This window comes from Copadichromis virginalis, linkage group LG18 (genome assembly GCF_057382275.1).
Source record: "Copadichromis virginalis isolate Kocher_CV1m ecotype Utaka linkage group LG18, C_Virginalis_male_GT1.1, whole genome shotgun sequence".
NCBI classification, from domain to species: Eukaryota; Metazoa; Chordata; class Actinopteri; order Cichliformes; family Cichlidae; genus Copadichromis; species Copadichromis virginalis.
The window spans coordinates 10,664,769-10,684,309 of record NC_140635.1 but is presented as its reverse complement, the minus strand read 5'-3'; the positions used below and the strand labels follow the sequence as shown (position 1 = coordinate 10,684,309).

At 39.1% G+C, this 19,541-nt stretch overlaps 1 protein-coding gene across 2 annotated transcripts in view; it reads right to left on the bottom strand.

The window, feature by feature from the left end:
* Positions 1-5,355: 5,355 nt before the first annotated feature.
* The window catches only part of tep1 (telomerase-associated protein 1), a 40,308-nt gene continuing 26,122 nt past the window's right edge, over positions 5,356-19,541 (bottom strand). For both annotated transcript variants that reach the window (XM_085439372.1, XM_085439371.1), the window contains exons 39-56: positions 19,116-19,328; positions 18,611-18,667; positions 18,280-18,415; positions 17,752-18,003; positions 17,480-17,631; positions 15,500-15,604; positions 14,519-14,623; positions 14,239-14,368; positions 14,014-14,099; positions 13,785-13,911; positions 12,192-12,322; positions 11,872-11,990; positions 11,431-11,577; positions 11,089-11,188; positions 7,303-7,420; positions 6,653-6,735; positions 6,094-6,198; positions 5,356-5,616 (exon numbers count right to left, since the gene is read on the bottom strand). In XM_085439372.1, coding sequence (XP_085295498.1) covers positions 5,497-5,616; positions 6,094-6,198; positions 6,653-6,735; positions 7,303-7,420; positions 11,089-11,188; positions 11,431-11,577; positions 11,872-11,990; positions 12,192-12,322; positions 13,785-13,911; positions 14,014-14,099; positions 14,239-14,368; positions 14,519-14,623; positions 15,500-15,604; positions 17,480-17,631; positions 17,752-18,003; positions 18,280-18,415; positions 18,611-18,667; positions 19,116-19,328 — 2,286 coding nt within the window. In that variant the 3' untranslated portion in view covers positions 5,356-5,496. The remainder of the gene's footprint in view (positions 5,617-6,093; positions 6,199-6,652; positions 6,736-7,302; positions 7,421-11,088; positions 11,189-11,430; positions 11,578-11,871; positions 11,991-12,191; positions 12,323-13,784; positions 13,912-14,013; positions 14,100-14,238; positions 14,369-14,518; positions 14,624-15,499; positions 15,605-17,479; positions 17,632-17,751; positions 18,004-18,279; positions 18,416-18,610; positions 18,668-19,115; positions 19,329-19,541) is intronic.

The window sequence follows — 19,541 nt, the reverse complement described above, 5'->3', positions numbered from 1 at the left end:
AATATCAAGTCAGTCTGATTTTGCCTTTCATAGTAATGGCCCTTTGAAATTGTCCATAATTGACTTAATCTTCTAACGATTCAAAATGCTCTAAAATGAAAAATTCTTGTTTCCACAGGGTAATTCCACCTTAGATCAACAGTATACAGCCCCACAGTGATACCATATCAATATCAAGTCATTCTGATTATGCCTTCCAAAATAAAAGCCTTTTTAAATTGTCCATAATTGACCTAACTTTCAGTGATTTCAAAATGCTCTAAAATGGAAATTTCCTGTTTCCACAGGGTAATTCCACTTTAGATCAACAGTATACAGCCCCACAGTGATACCATATCAATGTCAAGTCATTCTGATTTTGCCTTCCAAAGTAAAAGCCTTTTCAAATTGTCCACAATTGACCTAACTTTCAGTGATTTCAAAATGCTCTAAAATGGAAAATTCCTGTTTCCACAGGGTAATTCCACCTTAGATCAACAGTATACAGCCCCACAGTGATACCATATCAATATCAAGTCATTCTGATTTTGCTTTCAAAAATAAAAGCATTTTCAAACTGCCCATATCTGACTTGATCCTGGAACAATTTCAAAATGCTCTAAAATGGAAAATTCCTGTTTCCACAGGGTAATTCCACCTTAGATCAACAGTATACAGCCCCACAGTGATACCATATCAATATCAAGTCATTCTGATTATGCCTTCCAAAATAAATGCCCTTTCAAATTGAGCATATATACGACCTACTTTTTTAACGATTTCAAAATGTTCTTAAAAAGAATTTTGCTGTTTCCACAGGATAATTCCACTTTAGGTCAACAGTATACAACCTCACGATGTTACCATATCAATATCAAGTCATTCTGATTATGCCTTCCAAAATAAAAGACTTTTCAAATTGCCAAGATACGACCTACTCTTTTAAAGATTTCAAAATGCTCTAAAAGTGAAAATTGCTGTTTCCACAGGATAATTTCACTTTAGGTCAACAGTATACAACCTCACGATGTTACCACATCAATATCAAGTCATTCTGATTTTGCTTTCAAAAATAAAAGCATTTTCAAAATGCCCATATCTGACTTGATCCTGGAACAATTTCAAAATGCTCTAAAATGGAAAATTCCTGTTTCCACAGGGTAATTCCACCTTAGATCAACAGTATACAGCCCCACAGTGATACCATATCAATATCAAGTCATTCTGATTATGCCTTCCAAAATAAAAGACTTTTCAAATTGCCGATATACGACCTACTCTTTTAAAGAATTCAGAACGCTCTAAAAATGAAACTTGCTCTTTCCACAGGATGAATCCATGTTAGATCAAAAGTGTACATCCACACCATGGTACTACTTCAATTTCAAGTCATTCTGATTTTGCCTTCCAAAATAATGGCCTGTTGAAAATGCCAATAACTTACCTAACTTTCAGTGATTTCGGAATGCTCTAAAAAGGAAATTTTCTGTTTCCACAGAATAATTTCACTTTAAATCAACAGTATACAACCCCACAGAGATACGATGTTAAGATCAAGTCACTCTGATTTTGCCTTCCAAAATAAAAGTATTTTCAAATTGCCCGTAGACGACCTACTCGTTTAACGATTTCAAAATGCTCTTAAATTGAAAGATGCTGTTTCCACAGGATAATTCCACTTTAGATCAACAGTATCCAACCCGACAGTAAAACCATGTAAATTTCATGTTGGTCTGATTTCGCCTTTCAAATTAATGGCCCGTCGAATTTGTCCATATGTGATATACTCTTTCAATTATTTCAGAATGTTTTAAAAATGAAAATTGCTGTTTCAACACATATTGGGTTTTCATTTTGAAAAGCAAAATCAGACTCAATTGATTATGACAGAATTGAATCATAAAGATGATGTAAAAGGAAGCTGAAATTGCCACTAGGTTGTAATTGATAGTACGTTTATATTTTAAGTCTGTGGAAAGATGTCATGGTTGGTTTGCAAGCTGTTTTGTAATTTCTTTATTTAGAATGACATCTTTGTGGACAATTTGAAAAGGCTTTTACTTTGGAAGGCAAAATCAGAATGACTTGATATTAATATGGTATCACTGTGGGGCTGTATACTGTTGATCTGGAGTAGAATTATCCTGTGGAAACACGAAATTTCCATTTTAGAGCATTTTGAAATCACTGAAAGTTAGGTCAATTGTGGACAATTTGAAAAGGCTTTTACTTTGGAAGGCAAAATCAGAATGACTTGATATTGATATGGTATCACTGTGGGGCTGTATACTGTTGATCTAAAGTGGAATTACCCTGTGGAAACAGGAAATTTCCATTTTAGAGCATTTTGAAATCACTGAAAGTTAGGTCAATTGTGGACAATTTGAAAAGGCTTTTACTTTGGAAGGCAAAATCAGAATGACTTGACATTGATATGGTATCACTGTGGGGCTGTATACTGTTGATCTAAAGTGGAATTACCCTGTGGAAACAGGAAATTTCCATTTTAGAGCATTTTGAAATCACTGAAAGTTAGGTCAATTATGGACAATTTAAAAAGGCTTTTATTTTGGAAGGCATAATCAGAATGACTTGATATTGATATGGTATCACTGTGGGGCTGTATACTGTTGATCTAAGGTGGAATTACCCTGTGGAAACAGGAATTTTCCTTTTTAGAGCATTTTGAAATCACTGAAAGTTAGGTCAATTATGGACAATTTGAAAAGGCTTTTATTTTTGAGAGCAAAATCAGAATGACTTGATATTGATATGGTATCACTGTGGGGCTGTATACTGTTGATCTAAAGTGGAATTACCCTGTGGAAACAGGAATGTGCCATTTTAGAGCATTTTGAAATTGTTCCAGGAGCAACTCAGATATGGGCAGTTTGAAAATGCTTTTATTTTTTAAAGCAATATCAGAATGTTTTGATATTGATATGGTAACATCGTGAGGTTGTATACTGTTGATCTGGAGTGGAATTACCCTGTGGAAACAGGAATTTTCCATTTTAGAGCATTTTGAAATCACTGAAAGTTAGGTCAATTGTGGACAATTTGAAAAGGCTTTTACTTTGGAAGGCAAAATCAGAATGACTTGACATTGATATGGTATCACTGTGGGGCTGTATACTGTTGATCTAAAGTGGAATTACCCTGTGGAAACAGGAATTTTCCTTTTTAGAGCATTTTGAAATCACTGAAAGTTAGGTCAATTATGGACAATTTGAAAAGGCTTTTATTTTTGAGAGCAAAATCAGAATGACTTGATATTGATATGGTATCACTGTGGGGCTGTATACTGTTGATCTAAAGTGGAATTACCCTGTGGAAACAGGAATGTGCCATTTTAGAGCATTTTGAAATTGTTCCAGGAGCAACTCAGATATGGGCAGTTTGAAAATGCTTTTATTTTTTAAAGCAATATCAGAATGTTTTGATATTGATATGGTAACATCGTGAGGCTGTATACTGTTGATCTGGAGTGGAATTACCCTGTGGAAACAGGAATTTTCCATTTTAGAGCATTTTGAAATCACTGAAAGTTAGGTCAATTGTGGACAATTTGAAAAGGCTTTTACTTTGGAAGGCAAAATCAGAATGACTTGACATTGATATGGTATCACTGTGGGGCTGTATACTGTTGATCTAAAGTGGAATTACCCTGTGGAAACAGGAATTTTCCTTTTTAGAGCATTTTGAAATCACTGAAAGTTAGGTCAATTATGGACAATTTAAAAAGGCTTTTATTTTGGAAGGCATAATCAGAATGACTTGATATTGATATGGTATCACTGTGGGGCTGTATACTGTTGATCTAAGGTGGAATTACCCTGTGGAAACAAGAATTTTTCATTTTAGAGCATTTTGAATCGTTAGAAGATTAAGTCAATTATGGACAATTTCAAAGGGCCATTACTATGAAAGGCAAAATCAGACTGACTTGATATTGATATGGTATCACTGTAAAAAGACTGTGGTTGGAAAGTGTTGATATAAAGTTCAAATAGTATTTGGAAATACGACTTTTGCTTTTAAGAGCATTATTAAGTCATTGAAAGAGTAGTTCAAAAATGAAGATTCACAGGGCTTTTACTTTGAAATCCAAAATAAGATGGCCTTGATAGTGACAGGGCACAATTAGGGTACAAGGCTGTGTCATATAGATCTAACATTAGAGTTTGTAAAAAAAAAAAGCCTAAATTATATGTTATTATGTTCTTAACATATCTGTTAATTCACTCGAAGTTGGCTTTTATTTTGAAATCCGGTTTCCACATCCATTCCCGTAATACTTTGAATACACAGGGAACGTAAAACAAATTGGAGGCTGGCTTGACACCAGTTCAGGATTCTCCCTCCTTTGTAGGAAAAAAAATTACAAAACAGAAGGAAAAAGAAACTGGCTGGGAATACTTCCCCCAGATCTGGGTTATCGCTTGAAACTGGCGGAGGTTGTCTGCTTCACCCCGTGGTCCAGGTGAGTGATCGTCTCATCTGGGAGCGGTCAACCCGATTCTGCTGCATTCGGGAGCAGTTCGGAAATTCCCTTTACAGCCTTAGGGTATAAAAATACAACTAGAAGGATATCAGCAGGTTAAGTACTTAAGTTAATGTCTCTCAAATAATTGTAAAAAATTGTCTGTGTACTAAAAATAAAAGCACCTATTATACTATCATCAGCTGTGGCAAGCACGCTTACTGTACCTTTTAACCTTTTTCTTAATCAATATGTGACATTTAAAGCTACTTCAAACAATGTTTGGCGTTTTAGAATTTGTGTAAATTTACACAAAATATAGCTCATTAAATACGGTGCGTTTTTTCCAAACTTAAAACTTAGATACATTTAGAGAAAATCCCTTCAAAAAGAATAGTCTGTGTTGAAAATCATTAATACCGACACCACTTTTGATCCCTCTATATACTGACTCTTTAAGGAGGTCAAAAGAAGTCACTGTACAAACATTAATTAAAAATATCCGGGGGTCTCTGCTAGAACTTTCATTAAAACGTGAGTAAATAAAATGTGTTTTTTTAAATAGGTAAAACAACTGAAATAACGAGTAATTAAAATCAAAACAAACAACCAATATCTGCTGTCATCTAACGCTTGAAGAACTGTCAAGGGGAAATCATGTAAACACTTGAAAAATATGTAAAAATATTTAATAAAATACACCCAAAATAACACAATGGGAAGAATTTAAAAAAGACACAAACACATTTTTCTCTTCTTCTGCTTGAATTTTTAATTAAAGAGATCTTTCTAACATTTGAAGCTTTTTTTTTTTTTTTTTATTAACCTTGCTTGTCATGTTTGCAAGTTTCTCCATCTAAATTAAAGGTAGGTCAAATGTGGCTAGGTAAACATTTCACTTTCTTTTTTCTTCACATGAATTTATTGTACATACGACACCAAAATGAAAGCATTCCTATTGGTCTTTGCTTAGTTTGTAACAAGTCACAACACTATCCTGAATTCCTAAAGCTTAGAGTGTAACGCAGAGAGAATTACTCTCTCCAAGAGAGGAAGTAGAGCTTTCTTTCTCCGTCACTGCAGACCAGCTCAGTGGGTCTTTGTGGATTCACCTCCAAGATCAGAACAGGACCTCCACACACAAACAAGCCCACCTGCAGAAAGAAAAGGAGACAGGGTGAAGAAAATCATCCTTGCTTTAAGAGAAGTTAAAATAATTTGACAATTAATCTCACAATTTTTACAATATAAAGCCAGGAATCTTACAACTTTGCTGCTACTCTTGGAAAAACCCAGAAACTATTCTAATGGTTGTCAAACCAGGTCTTAATTCATATATATAATCAAATGTCAAAACGCATCATTGGTATAGGGGAAAATATCAAATGTTGTATTTATAGGGGAAAGCTGAGGCATAAAACAATTTATTCCTATTCAGGAAATTAAGTTAAAAGATTTAACACACCTCACAAGTAGAGACTGTAATTTACTAGTAGAGATAACTGTAAAATGTATTTGCTGGGTACTGTTTTCAGCTGCAAAAACACTGTAAACACAGTAAGTTAGCAAGAATGTGATAAGGAGACAAACATAATCTATGACCAGATTGTTTTGTGGAGTTTGTAGAGTACCTGATTCTTGGTGTCTCTGTCCCACAGCTTCACTGTCCGGTCATAGGAGGCTGAGATGATGGTGCTGTCAGTGAGTCTCAGCACACTGATCCTGTCACTGTGAGCCTGCAGATAAAGCATCACAATTACAAGGAGGAAAGTTGTATATCATGTCTGCTGTCTGCTTTCTTTTCTCTGTACATTTAAATCAAGATGACCAAATTTGATTTGTCTATAAATAAATTTTAAAAATTCAGAGGAAAAATTGCCAGATTTGTAATTTTACCTGCTGAAATATGAGAATTTTCAGCTTTTTTTTGGCAGTTTTCTCTCTTTCTGCTTTGTTAAAAGACCTCAGACGTTACTGGGAACTTATTAAGCTTTTTTCTTTTTTTTTCTCTGTCAGACAGGAAGAAAGTAAGAAAACGTTTTTACAATAGTGAAGCTTGATATTAAGTGTATGGTCACCATTTGCCCAAATAATCAATGTGAGCCAAAAACTCAGGTTTCATACTGCTTGAAATGTTCAGTTTTACATGTTCATGTCAGTCACTCTCTTCTCTCACTCTTGAACTCTTACAGGCTTTCTTTTGCTCCATGAGGACAGCTCTGGTGGGCGATTGAACCACATGTTGCCCTCCGCATCTCCACACACCACAAAATCTAAAACAGACAAACATTTCAGGTGTGACAGAATCTCCATATACACATAGAACATGCTTGATATTGCAATGTTTTCATGTGTAAACAAGTTTCGTTTTGTGCTCTGAACTTTTCAGAGTTTGGAAGTTATATGGATTTTCTAATGATGTCTGACTCCTAATGCACGTGTCCAAGATACTCATTAATCAGATTAACCTCAGTAGTCCTCTGATTGGCTGTTGGGATCATTGGGACATTTTCTATATGTGTATATATGGTATGGGAGAGCAGAGGTGTTGCCTAGTTACCTTATTTGCTTAGTTACCTTATGAATTTAACCAACAGGAAGCAAAACAGTGTGGTGGAATTCTACTTAACAGTCTTCTTATTTACAATATTTGAATACCCTGCATCATCTTGACCATTATTTTAAAGCAAGGGTGCAAAATCTAGGCAGTGATGCATAGGAATACAATGTTTTAGTCATATGCTGCAGAAAAGTGAATATCTTGACTATTTTTCTGAGACCAAATTAGCATGAAAAATCAACTGAAGTAAACATCTTTTACTTCCAGGTCTGATGTTTACCGTTATCCATTATCACAGCTGTTATCAGGGTCCTCTTCTTCTTCCCCTCCTCCTCGTCACATTTCATGTTCAGTTCACTGAAAGCTCTTCCAAGGGATGTTTCCCGACTCATGGGAAACTGAAAATTAAGAGGATATGATTGTCAGCTGTCTTTTCATCGGTGTCTTATTACTCAGTGTTATCACCGGTGCCTCAACGGTCATGTCAGTGGGGGGATCCGGGGTTTTCTCTGTGATTTTCACATTCCTGTGGCAGTGTGCTAGGTGGTTGCTCAGATTTGAAGTTAAAATTTTTGCTGTAGAAAGAAGTTTTCTTCCCACGAAGAGTGCACAATGGATGCTAATGTTTTTGTCACTTTTTATGGAATCAAACTCAAAGTAATGCCTCTGTCAGTGCGCCCCAGGGTGGCTGTGGCTACATGTAGCTTGCCATGACAAGTAGGGCTGCTCGATTATGGCAAAAATGATAATCACGATTATTTTCACTGAAATTGAGATCACGATTATTTGACGATATTTATTTAACCCTTTAAGACCTACTATAGAACCAAGTCCACCAGAGCTTATATTATTTTTATTTATTTTTTTTTACATGCTGTAGTGCCATTTGTGGGAGCATTTCAAGTTGCTATACATCAATACAACTGTTATAGCCCATATTTTAATAATATGTATGCATTAAGTCCATAGTAATTACATAAATTGCAAAAAAGTGCAATAAACTACAAAAAAAATTGAAAATCGCTTTTGTTTTGTTTACATATATTTCTACTTGGAGAAGTTTAAGAGGTTTATCCCTCAAAACTTTAAATACAATAAAGTTGCAAAAAATAGTTTCCCACCACAGGAAATTTATTTTGAGTGTCTTCATAGTTTTATTTTGGAGATACAGCAATTTTTATATACTGCAGGAAAAACAAAAAACAATCCTATGATGCAAATTTGCAAAGAAAACAGCATGTGCATCATTTCACTGTGGGAAGTGTTACGAACAGCTGATAGGAACGGCAAAGCGTGTTTCTGGAATATTATGTTTTTGTTCCTGCAAGCGCTTTTTATGCAATTTTTGCAAAGCTATATGTGGAACGAAACCGTGACCGAGGACAAGCTGATGGCATCAGATGTAAGTACAACTCCTCCGGTTTCATATGCAAAACAAATTATTGCGCTAGCTTACACGGTTCAGGTTCTACAGGGATTTAAAAATAGTTACGCAAAACGGAGCGTGCTGCTCTGACCGGCTTTAAAGGGTTAACAATGACTTTAAAAAAATAATATAAAATAGTGTGCAACACCACTGAAGTTTGTTTTTTTTTTTTTTAACTCTTTTCAACCAACGGCAGTCACTCTCCAAATAACTTCTGCTTAGCTTTCCGAGCTTCCCTGGGGTCCTCTTAATCAGCGGTCCCCAACCTTTTTTGCGCCACGGACCGGTTTATGCCCGACAATATTTTCACGGACCGGCCTTTAAGGTGTCGCGGATAAATGAGGGAGGGGCTAATAATCGGCTCAGTCATTTTTAATGATCGTTGAAAGCCCAGATCGTAATCGTGATTAAAATTCGATTAATTGAGCAGCCCTAATGACAAGTGTGTGAATGTGTGCATGAATGGGTGGATGACTGGATGTGTAAAGCGCTTTGGGGTCCTTAGGGACTAGTAAAGCGCTATACAAATACAGGCCATTTACCAATGTCAGTACTTCCATGCTTTAAACGCTGCATGGTCGTACTCTCTCCATTGTTGATATACACACGTCTGTTGCTGCCACGGGTGTTGCACGCGCTTACGTCGTTGTCATGAGACACTCTCACAAACAAAAATCAGGGTTTAGAAACACAGTGTGCCTACGGGAAAGTAACAGTAATCTAATTACATTTTTTTGCAATAGTAATCCCTTACATTACTCAGTACTTTAAAAAAGTAATCGGATTACAGTAACGCGTTACTGCCCATCTCTGCCTATAGACATGTACTAAATCTGTTCACAAGAGATGATGAGTTTATTTGAAGAGTTTCAGTCAGGTTTCAGAGCTCAGCACAGCACAGAAACAGCTTTAGTGAAGGTTACAAATGATCTTCTTATGGCCTCTGACAGTGGACTCATCTCTGTGCTTGTCCTGCTAGACCTCAGTGCAGCGTTCGATACTGTTGATCATAATATCCTATTAGAGCGATTAGAACATGCTGTAGGTATTACAGGTACTGCACTGCAGTGGTTTGTATCATATCTATCTAATAGACTCCAATTCGTGCATGTAAATGGAGAGTCCTCTTCACACACTGAGGTTAATTATGGAGTTCCACAGGGTTCAGTGCTAGGACCAATTCTGTTTACATTATACATGCTTCCCTTAGGCAGCATCATTAGAAGACATAGCATACATTTTCACTGCTATGCAGATGACACCCAGCTCTATCTGTCCATGAAGCCAGATAACACACACCAATTAGTTAAACTGCAGGAATGTCTTAAAGACATAAAGACCTGGATGGCCGCTAACTTTCTGCTTCTTAATTCAGATAAAACTGAGGTTATTGTACTCGGCCCTGAAAATCTTAGAAATATGGTATCTAATCAGATTCTTACTCTGGATGGCATTACCTTGGCCTCCAGTAACGCTGTGAGGAACCTTGGAGTCATTTTTGACCAGGACATGTCCTTCAACGCACATATTAAACAAATATGTAAGACTGCTTTCTTCCATTTGCGCAACATCTCTAAAATTAGAAATATCCTGTCTCAGAGTGACGCTGAAAAACTAGTTCATGCATTTATTACTTCCAGGCTGGACTACTGTAATTCATTATTATCAGGATGTCCAAAAAACTCACTGAAAAGCCTTCAGCTAATCCAAAATGCTGCAGCAAGAGTCCTGACAGGGACTAGAAAGAGAGAGCATATTTCTCCTGTTTTGGCTTCCCTTCATTGGCTTCCTGTTAAATCCAGAATTGAATTCAAAATCCTGCTCCTCACATACAAGGTCTTAAATAATCAGGCCCCATCTTATCTTAATGACCTTGTAGTACCATATCACCCTATTAGAGCGCTCCGCTCTCGCTCTGCAGGCCTACTTGTTGTTCCTAGAGTATTTAAAAGTAGAATGGGAGGGAGAGCCTTCAGTTTTCAGGCCCCTCTTCTGTGGAACCAGCTTCCAGTTTGGATTCGGGAGACAGACACTATCTCTACTTTTAAGATTAGGCTTAAAACTTTCCTTTTTTCTAAAGCATATAGTTAGGGCTGGACCAGGTGACCCTGAATCCTCCCTTTGTTATGCTGCAATAGATGTAGGCTGCCGGGGGATTCCCATGATGCATTGAGTTTTTCCTTTCCAGTCACCTTTCTCACTCACTATGTATTAATAGACCTCTCTGCATTGAATCATATCTGTTATTAACCTCTGTCTCTCTTCCACAGCATGTCTTTATCCTGTCTTCCTTCTCTCACCCCAACCGGTCGCAGCAGATGGCCGCCCCTCCCTGAGCCTGGTTCTGCCGGAGGTTTCTTCCTGTTAAAAGGGAGTTTTTCCTTCCCACTGTCGCCAAAGTGCTTGCTCATAGGGGGTCATATGATTGTTGGGTTTTTCTCTGTATCCATGAAGCGCCTTGAGGCGACTTTTGTTGTGATTTGGCGCTATATAAATAAAATTGAATTGAATTGAATTGAATGAGTGTCCACAGTTCAAGGGAGGGGATTATTTCCTAAAATACCAATTCTTTTCATCTTCAGAATGGTTTTGATGGTGAATTAACGCTTAATGTGGAGTAATGCTGGTTCGTATACTCACAAGGAAGCCGATGTAAATCTCTCCCTTTGATTCACCCACCAGCCACACGCTTTTCTTATCATTGTGGATCACGCAGTGAAATTCAACTTCATAGTGCCAACTGATAACAAGAGACAACCCACATTTAGAGTTACCAAAAACAAGCAACAAGGAATCCATCAAAGAGCTGTTGAACTGGATTTTGGTCATGCAAATATCAAATAAGCATTTTGATCCAAGGTCTGCTATAGTTTGAGGAAAGAAGCTAAAACAGCTTGTTTTAGAATGTAGTCCAGTATGAGAGGATTATTATGCTGAATGGCTGATTTAAAAAATTAAAAAAAAGCATGAAAAATACATTACTTGTTGACTTTATTGTGCCAGCTGCCCTCATTGTTCTTGGGTGCCACATCAAATACTTCTCCAGTTTTGTTCACCCCAAATAAAGCAGTGCAGTAGAAGAGGCGCACCACTGGTTCACTGACTGTGTAGGTGGTTACCTTCACCAAGCTGGAAGCAAGAGACAAAAATTAAAGAATTAGTTAGTGTGAAGACTGAAACTCATAATACCTCATGTGATGTCTCCCTCCACTGCTGATGCACTGAAGCTCAGAATCAGTTAAACTTCACAATCTTAATCAACACAAAACAGCTTTCACGTGCCAGTTTACCACAGCGCTTAGACAGTCATATGATTGTTTTTTATTAAGCAAACTAGGCAAAATTAGTTATTGTCTTTAACTTTATAGGACTAATGCAGATGAGAGTGCTTGGGCATCTTATGTATTAGCTGTTGGTGTTTACCTTGCTGTGTCATGTTTTTTATTCCACACCAGCTTCCAAACACCAATAAGTTTCACACTCGCCACAGCGATCTGACTATCAGGCATGGAGCAGACCGCTGTAATGGGGTCATCAAATACCTGACACACACACACACACACACACACACACACACACACACACACACACACACACACACACACACACACACACACACACACACACACACACACACACACACAAAAAGATGGATGGCATGGTCAAAAAACAAACAAACAAAAAGAAAAAACAGATTTAAAAAGAGTTTAAAAAAAACTATTTTTCTTTGTACACTTCTTTACCTGCTTGTGGCCAACCACTGAGTTGTTTTGCCACAACTCGAGCAAACCAGATTCATACCCAGCGAGGAGCAGGTCATCATTTTGACAGAAGCACAGAGCTGTGACCGAGCCTTTCAGGTTTGGAGGACTTGCTGTGGAAAAAAGAAGAAACACAGTTTTCATAACAAAATGTGTATAAGGACCCTTAATAACACTGTAATTACTTTAAAGATAAGGCTACATAGGGCACCAGTTTAGCTCCCAGCACATGTTCAGTAGTACTTATTTTATTTTTAGATTTAAAACAAATCTTCTTTGATTAATTCAACACTGAAGAAATTCTAATTGATACTCATATCTCCCAATCTTTTTCACCATCATTCATTTATGTTTTAAAAGGTACAATACGTTTTTTTGAGGCTTTTTGTTAAATATAAAAAAAGAATATTGTAGTCATAAAGACACATTGATTTGTTAACATTGACAATTGCATCTGAAACCAAAATGATGCACTCTCGTAAACTTTAAATGCAGTCATTATAAGTACATAGATTTGTGTGCTGGATTGTGGGCACACCATTTTGAACACAATGACTGAGATGGACATCGCAGCTAATTGGTTCAAGATTTCCTGAAATGAAGTCTGGGCTCTAACACAAGAAGACGTGCATAAACATAAAAAGGGTTTTTCTTGAAAGGAAATGAAAATTATAAGGAGTTTTAAAGACATTTTAAGTAGCTAATTTTGCACAATATTGGTGAGAAATTTAATGGGAACATGGAAAAATAATTAAAGACATTAATATTTAACATAATACCTCTCTTTTTGCATCTCTCTATATAACGTCCTCCTTATCAGTGCACAAAAGGGGAGCATTTTAAACATCATTACTCATAAGCACTTACAGCTGCAAAAGGCCACATAATAATGCGTCGTTAACCAATTTTCAAATGTTCATTACCTAATTGCAGATGATAAATATTGACTTTTTAATACAGTAAAAAAATAAAATAACGAGAGTTAAATCCATTTTCAAATTTGAGATGTTTCTACTGGCTTACTGTGCCAATTTATGGAACATAAGCTGAAGCCAAACAGTTGGTACTAAAATAAGAAAAATGAGAGATTTGTAGCTCCCTAAAAGTTGATTTTATTCATCTGGACGTAGCGTTTTCAGTGAGAGAAACGTTTCGTCACTCATCCAAGTGACTTCTTCAGTCTCAGCTGACTGCAGGTTTCCCAAATCTTATACACAGTACATTTGCACAGTGACTGAAACTAGCACCACTGAAGGAACAATGGGTTGGGAGATTGGTTCCTTGATCATGCAAATTGTCATGACGATTGGTCAACAACCACTGATCAAAGACCACTGATCAATAGCCATGAGTACCAGTCACAGAGAGTTGGGGTTTAAAAGCCACAGAGACACTGTGTTTAACTGTTCCAATACTCCTGACACATACGGGATCACTACGGGTTTTTGCTGAGCTTTCTTTAGGTGCCTTCCCAGCAGATTTGTAGACACTTGTGAGTTGATAATTATGATTTGTATCATTTATATAAATGGTAAAAAAATAAAAGTCTCAATTTAAACCAATTTTTTTTTTAACCTCTTGCCCATGTCCAGCATCGCAGCGAGCGGTCTTCAGAAACAGTGAAGAATTGTGGGACCCTTTCCTTGCAAACGACTCCATGAATCGCACCGCTGTGACCGCGAAAGGTGCTAAAGTGCTCCACCTGGAAATAAACCGACATATCTAGTCAGTGAGAAAATACATCTGAAGAAGCAGCAGGGCACTTTAAAAATTCAGAGGATTTTTTTTTATTTGTTTGAGAGACCTGTAAGGGTTTCCAAAATTTCACTGTGCCATCATCAGACGCTGTGAAAACGGACATTTCTTCTGACTTCACTTCCTTCCCTTTGTCTTAAAAACAAAGAGTGGGCTTAGAAATATCAAATATTAATTTCAGAATATGCAGTATTAACTCAATACAGCGTACTGAATGATGGAAAGAGGAGGAGACTATGTGTGTAATCACTTCCCAGCATGTTTTCTCAGGTACCTGTATTTGGGAGGAGAGAGCAGTGGTGTATGCGTCTCATGTGAGCAGAAATATGGCAGATTTCAGTGTTTGTTTCCCACTTCCAGACATGCAGTGCCCCCTCTGCACAGCTGGCTATCACATATTGTCCCTGCCCACAGAAAGCACGACAGAGCAGGTCAACAAAGAAAATAATTTATCAAACCAAAGAAAAAGACAATTTCATGCTATAGTTAAACAGTTCTTTACATTGTACACAATATAGAGAGCTTATTTACTTAAAGCTGCATAAGTGACTCACCAGACAGCAGACAGAGGTAAGTGGACTTGTCCAGGAGATTTCCCTCAGACACTGCCCAACCTGAAGGTCCCACGAACAAAGTCTGCCGTCATTTGAAGAGCTTAACTGGAACAAAAACAAAAAACACATTTTTGAAAGCACTTGTATGTTACTTAGATGTAATTATCAGATATGCGTGTCTGTGCATTGCTTCCAAGCTTGCTAGCCTTAGCTGATAAATTAACACTCCATCTTCTTAGCCAAATGTGGACACTTTAGGCTCCAAAAAAAAAAAAAAAAAAGGAAAAACAGAAAATTAGTTTAAAAACAAACAAACAAACACATAGACCCCACCCACCCAAAAAACAACAACAACAAAAACAACCCAAACATGTACAGCAACCCTCTTCGATACACTGTTTATTAACTAAATGAGCCAAATTTTTCCACAAAACCTTTCTACAATATAGCTGTACAGCAATTCTTGACTAAGTTTCTTTATTTTTTATTTTTAAATTGAAAGACTTGACCATAAACAGTTTAACTATCATGAATACAGTACATACAACTAAAGAATTTTTACATGAAATCTTGTGATGCCACCTGTTGCTTTTCCTTAGTTGCCCTGTTGAATTTGATCTTGTTGTACTGTGAGGTAACAGTGCAATATGGAGTCAGGTGTGAGACATTTTAGCACCAATGACACTAAACAGGGGAGAAAATTTTCAAAGCACCACTCATAACCCCGACAAGGATCAGGCAAAGGCCACTATTTGTATTTTTCTTTCCACTGTCCTACAATAACTGTGATTGTAGTAAAGGACAAAGGACGCTTGTTTGGTTGGTCTCGACATGCCTCCATCCCCATTTTAATATAACATCACAGCTTTGTATATATAATTAATTTGATCTCTTGGCTGTGGACCACAGATCCCACTTTCAGAACCACTGCTTTATGACACAAACAAAATATGAAAAGAAAAAAAGAAAAAGAAGACCAACCACACAATCTGGAGTCCAAACGCAGCCTGTGACCCAGTCTCGGTGAGCATGAGGCAGAGTCTTAGAACGAACAGCAGGAGCAGTCACATCCCACACCATCAGAGCCTGAAACAATCAAATGTTTATGATAACAGATGAAGAGAAAACCAATGTAGCTCTCTCCAGAGGTAGAATATAACAAGTGCATTTAATCAGCTACTGTTAGTGTTTATGTTTTATGTGCTTTATTTTTCTGCATTCCACACTGAAACACTACACTTTTAATTACACTACATGAGTTTTAGTTCCCAATTGCCAGTCTTGGTAGCCGGGGATCAGTCCGCCAGGGCCTCCGCTCCTGGCTGTTACCCAGCACACAATGCACCCAACCCCTACGGCACCACCTGCGGGTGGTGGGCCTGCGGGAGGATGGGCCCATGTCCCCTTTTCGGGCTGTGCCCGGCCGGGCCCCATGGACTAAGGCCTGGCCACCACATGCTCGCCCTCGGGCACACTCGCCCTCGGGCACCCTCCCCAGGCCTGTCTCCAGGGCGGGGCCCGATAACCCTATCCCGTCAGGCTAAACTGTTCCTTCAATGTTCTCCTCATAAGGGTCTTCTGAATCGCTCTTTGTCTGGTCCCTCACCCAGGACCAATTTGCCATGGGAGACCCTATCGGGGGCAAAAGCCCCCGGACAACATAGCCCATGGGAACCCCTCCACCACGATAAGGTAGCGATTCACGGAGGCCCCAGTCCGTGAGATCTTCAACACACACCTCTGGCAGAGCTTCAACAGCATTCCGAGGGAGAGTGGGGACATTGAGTCCGAATGGACCATGTTCAGCATCTCCATTGCCGAAGCCGCTGCATTGAGCTGCGGCCGCAAAGTGGTTGGTGCCTGTCGTGGTGGTAACCCCCGAACCAAATGGTGGACACCAGGCTGAAGAAGGAGTCCTATCGGGCTTGGCTAGCCTGTGGGACTTTGGAGGCAGCTGACAGGTACCGACAGGCCAAGCGGAATGCGGCTCGGGCAGTGGCTGAAGCAAAAACTCGGGTGGGGGAGGAGTTCGGAGAGGCCATGGAAAAAGACTTTCGGACTGCCTCGAAGAGATTCTGTCAAACAGTCAGGCAACTCAGGAGGCGAAAGTGGTGCTCTACCTGCACTGTGTATAGTGCTGGTGGAGCGCTGCTCACTTCGACTGAGAAAATTGTCGGGCGGTGGAAGGAATACGTCGAGGACCTCCTTAATCCCACTGACATGTCTTACGAGGAGGAAGCAGAGTCTGGGGATGACCCGCCAATTTCCAGGGGAGAGGTCACTTAGGCAGTTAAACAACTCCTTGGTGGCAGAGCCCCTGGTGTGGATTAGGTCCGCCCCGAGTTCCTGAAGGCTCTGGACATTGTAGGGCTGTCCTGGCTGACAAGCCTCTACAATGTTGCGTGGAGATCAGGGGCAGTACCTCTGGACTGGCAGAACGGGGTGGTGGTCCCCATCTTTAAGAAGGGGGACCGGAGGGTGTGTTCCAACTACAGGGGGATCAGACTCCTCAGCCTCCCTGGGAAAGTCTATGCCAGGGTGCTGGAAAGGAGAGTTTGTCCACTAGTCGAACCTCAGATACAGGAGGAACAATGCAGTTTTTGTCCTGGTCGCGAAACACTGGACCAGCTCTTTATCCCCGGCCCCGGATAAAGCGGAAGAAGATGGATGGATGGATGGATGGAGTTTTAGTTACCTTATAAGGTAATTTAAGTGTACCAAAAAATCTTACATGTTCAGTAGGCAGTATCCCTAATCTGAATCTATGAAGCACTGCAACTACATGATATCATTATTAATATTATTATTATTTTATTTTTTTAAGTAAGAATAACCCAGAATTCATGATTTCACCCTCTCAAATGAGACAACGTTCTCCCCCTCTCATACTGATTTCACAGTTGTAACCTTTTATTGAGGTACTCTCATAAGGTTCATAAGGGGGGGAAGAGTTACAGGTACCTGATCTTTTCCACCAGACAGCAGCTGTGCACCATCTGGACTGAAAGCCAGACACGTGACTCCGCCACTGTGGCCCCTCAGTATTGAATTTGGCTGGATCGGAGGGTCACAGGTCAGATCAGACAATAAGCACAGCCCAATGGTGAAGTCATCTAATTCAAAGAGCAACATTGTAAAACATTTTTAGACATAAGTCAAACTGACTGGAACTTGAGAAACTTTTGATAATACCCTGAGAAGAAAGCATAATCACTACCACCAATCACACCTACCTGAAGCTGTCGCCAGGTACGTGGAGTTTTGTGCGAGTGCCTGGATGGTGCCCGATTGCACACCAAACACTCCCACCATTTCCAGGACTTCCGTCATTCCCTCCTCTTCTTGTTTTCTCTTCCACACCCGCAGAAATTTGTCACTTCCTCCAGACACCAGCAGATCGGTGTCGGTCTGCTCTGCTTCTAAAATGACCCACAGCATGCACGGTACAGACACGTCCAGGTCCACGGAGGCCCAAATCTTCTCACCTGAAAAATTAATTTTGGTACAGTTTGTTTCTTTTATAGTGCACACACTTAAAAAGAGCAAGAAAGGAAAAAACCTAGAGGAGATGCTTTGAATTTTAATGCCAGAGATGTCTTTTTTGAGCCACTGGCCCCACTTCATACACACACACACACATACACACACACACACACACACACACACACACACACACACACACACACACACACACACACACACTTTCTTGTAGTGATTCCATCTGGTAAACATTTTTGAAACATTCGTAGCTCACAACACACCTGATCTGAGGCTGAAAAGTTTGATGCCATCAGCGTGGTATCCCACAGCAACATAGTCTCCATTCACAGCCACACACAGAGCAGCAGGCTGAGACGTTACAGCCTTTAGCTTTTTCAGAGGTGGTTCCTGCATCCACTGATGAAGAAGAAGAAGAAAAAAAAAAAAAAAAAAACATGAACATGAAGATGCTGAAATTCATGAATATATGAATGAACAGGTTTTTCCATCAATAGAGCCCCACCTTAACACTTAACATCATCAGTACAAGATCCTTGTAAATGTGCAGCATCATTAAAGTTAAAAGGGGTCCAGCAAAATATTAGAACTTACATCATCACATTTTAATTCAGTGACAGAACGTCCAAGTCCTCCAGACCAGAGGTTGAGCTGTTTGAACAGAAAAAACAGAAATGGGAGGTGGTGATGATTAGCTTTATAATCACTGAAATCTTTGTTTGTGAGAAGATACTGGTGCCTGTTCCTGCACTGACTTTCTCCTGATAACTGCACTATGACTGCTTCAGAGGTGGTGCTTTTTGAGGTCGTTTTTGAGAAAATAAACAGCAGTGTCATATCAGTCATCTCAGATAAATCAGAAAACAACAAAAGGCTATCTCCGAACGTTGATTCTGTTCATCTGGACGTAGAGTTTTCTGAAAACTCTACATCCAGATGAACAGAATCAACGTTCGGAGATTTACTTACCTGGATGATTGAGAATGCATCAAGACGTTTTAAACCAAAAGTTATTTTATACAAAACCAAATGGTTATTAAAATAAGCAACATTTGAAGGGAAAAGCAGAAGCTTTATTATGTGCTGACTGATGTCTCACCATGTGATCAGAGCCAGCGCTCAGAAGCATGGATCCTTCCTCCAGGAAGGTGAGGGACTCTGTGGCTTCACAGTGAGCCTGGAAACATCCCACACAGGTGGAGGTGGGCACTGACCACACCCTCACCTCCCCAGACACAGAGCCAGAGCAGAGCATGGAGGAGTAGGGAGAAAAAGAGAGGCTGCGCACTGATCGTGTGTGGCCGCACAGGGACTGATGGAGAGAGAGAAAAACAGTGAGTGCATTATCTGAAGTAGTTCTTCTTTCAGCTGTTCTCTAATAATAATAATAATAATAATAATAATAATACTTTCAAAAAAGCCCTATTCTGCTAAAGAACTGAAATTAAAAATAAATATCTCAGTTTCAATAGACCACACCCCCTTTTGTAGACACATGTTTTCATTGGTTCCGATATTCCATACT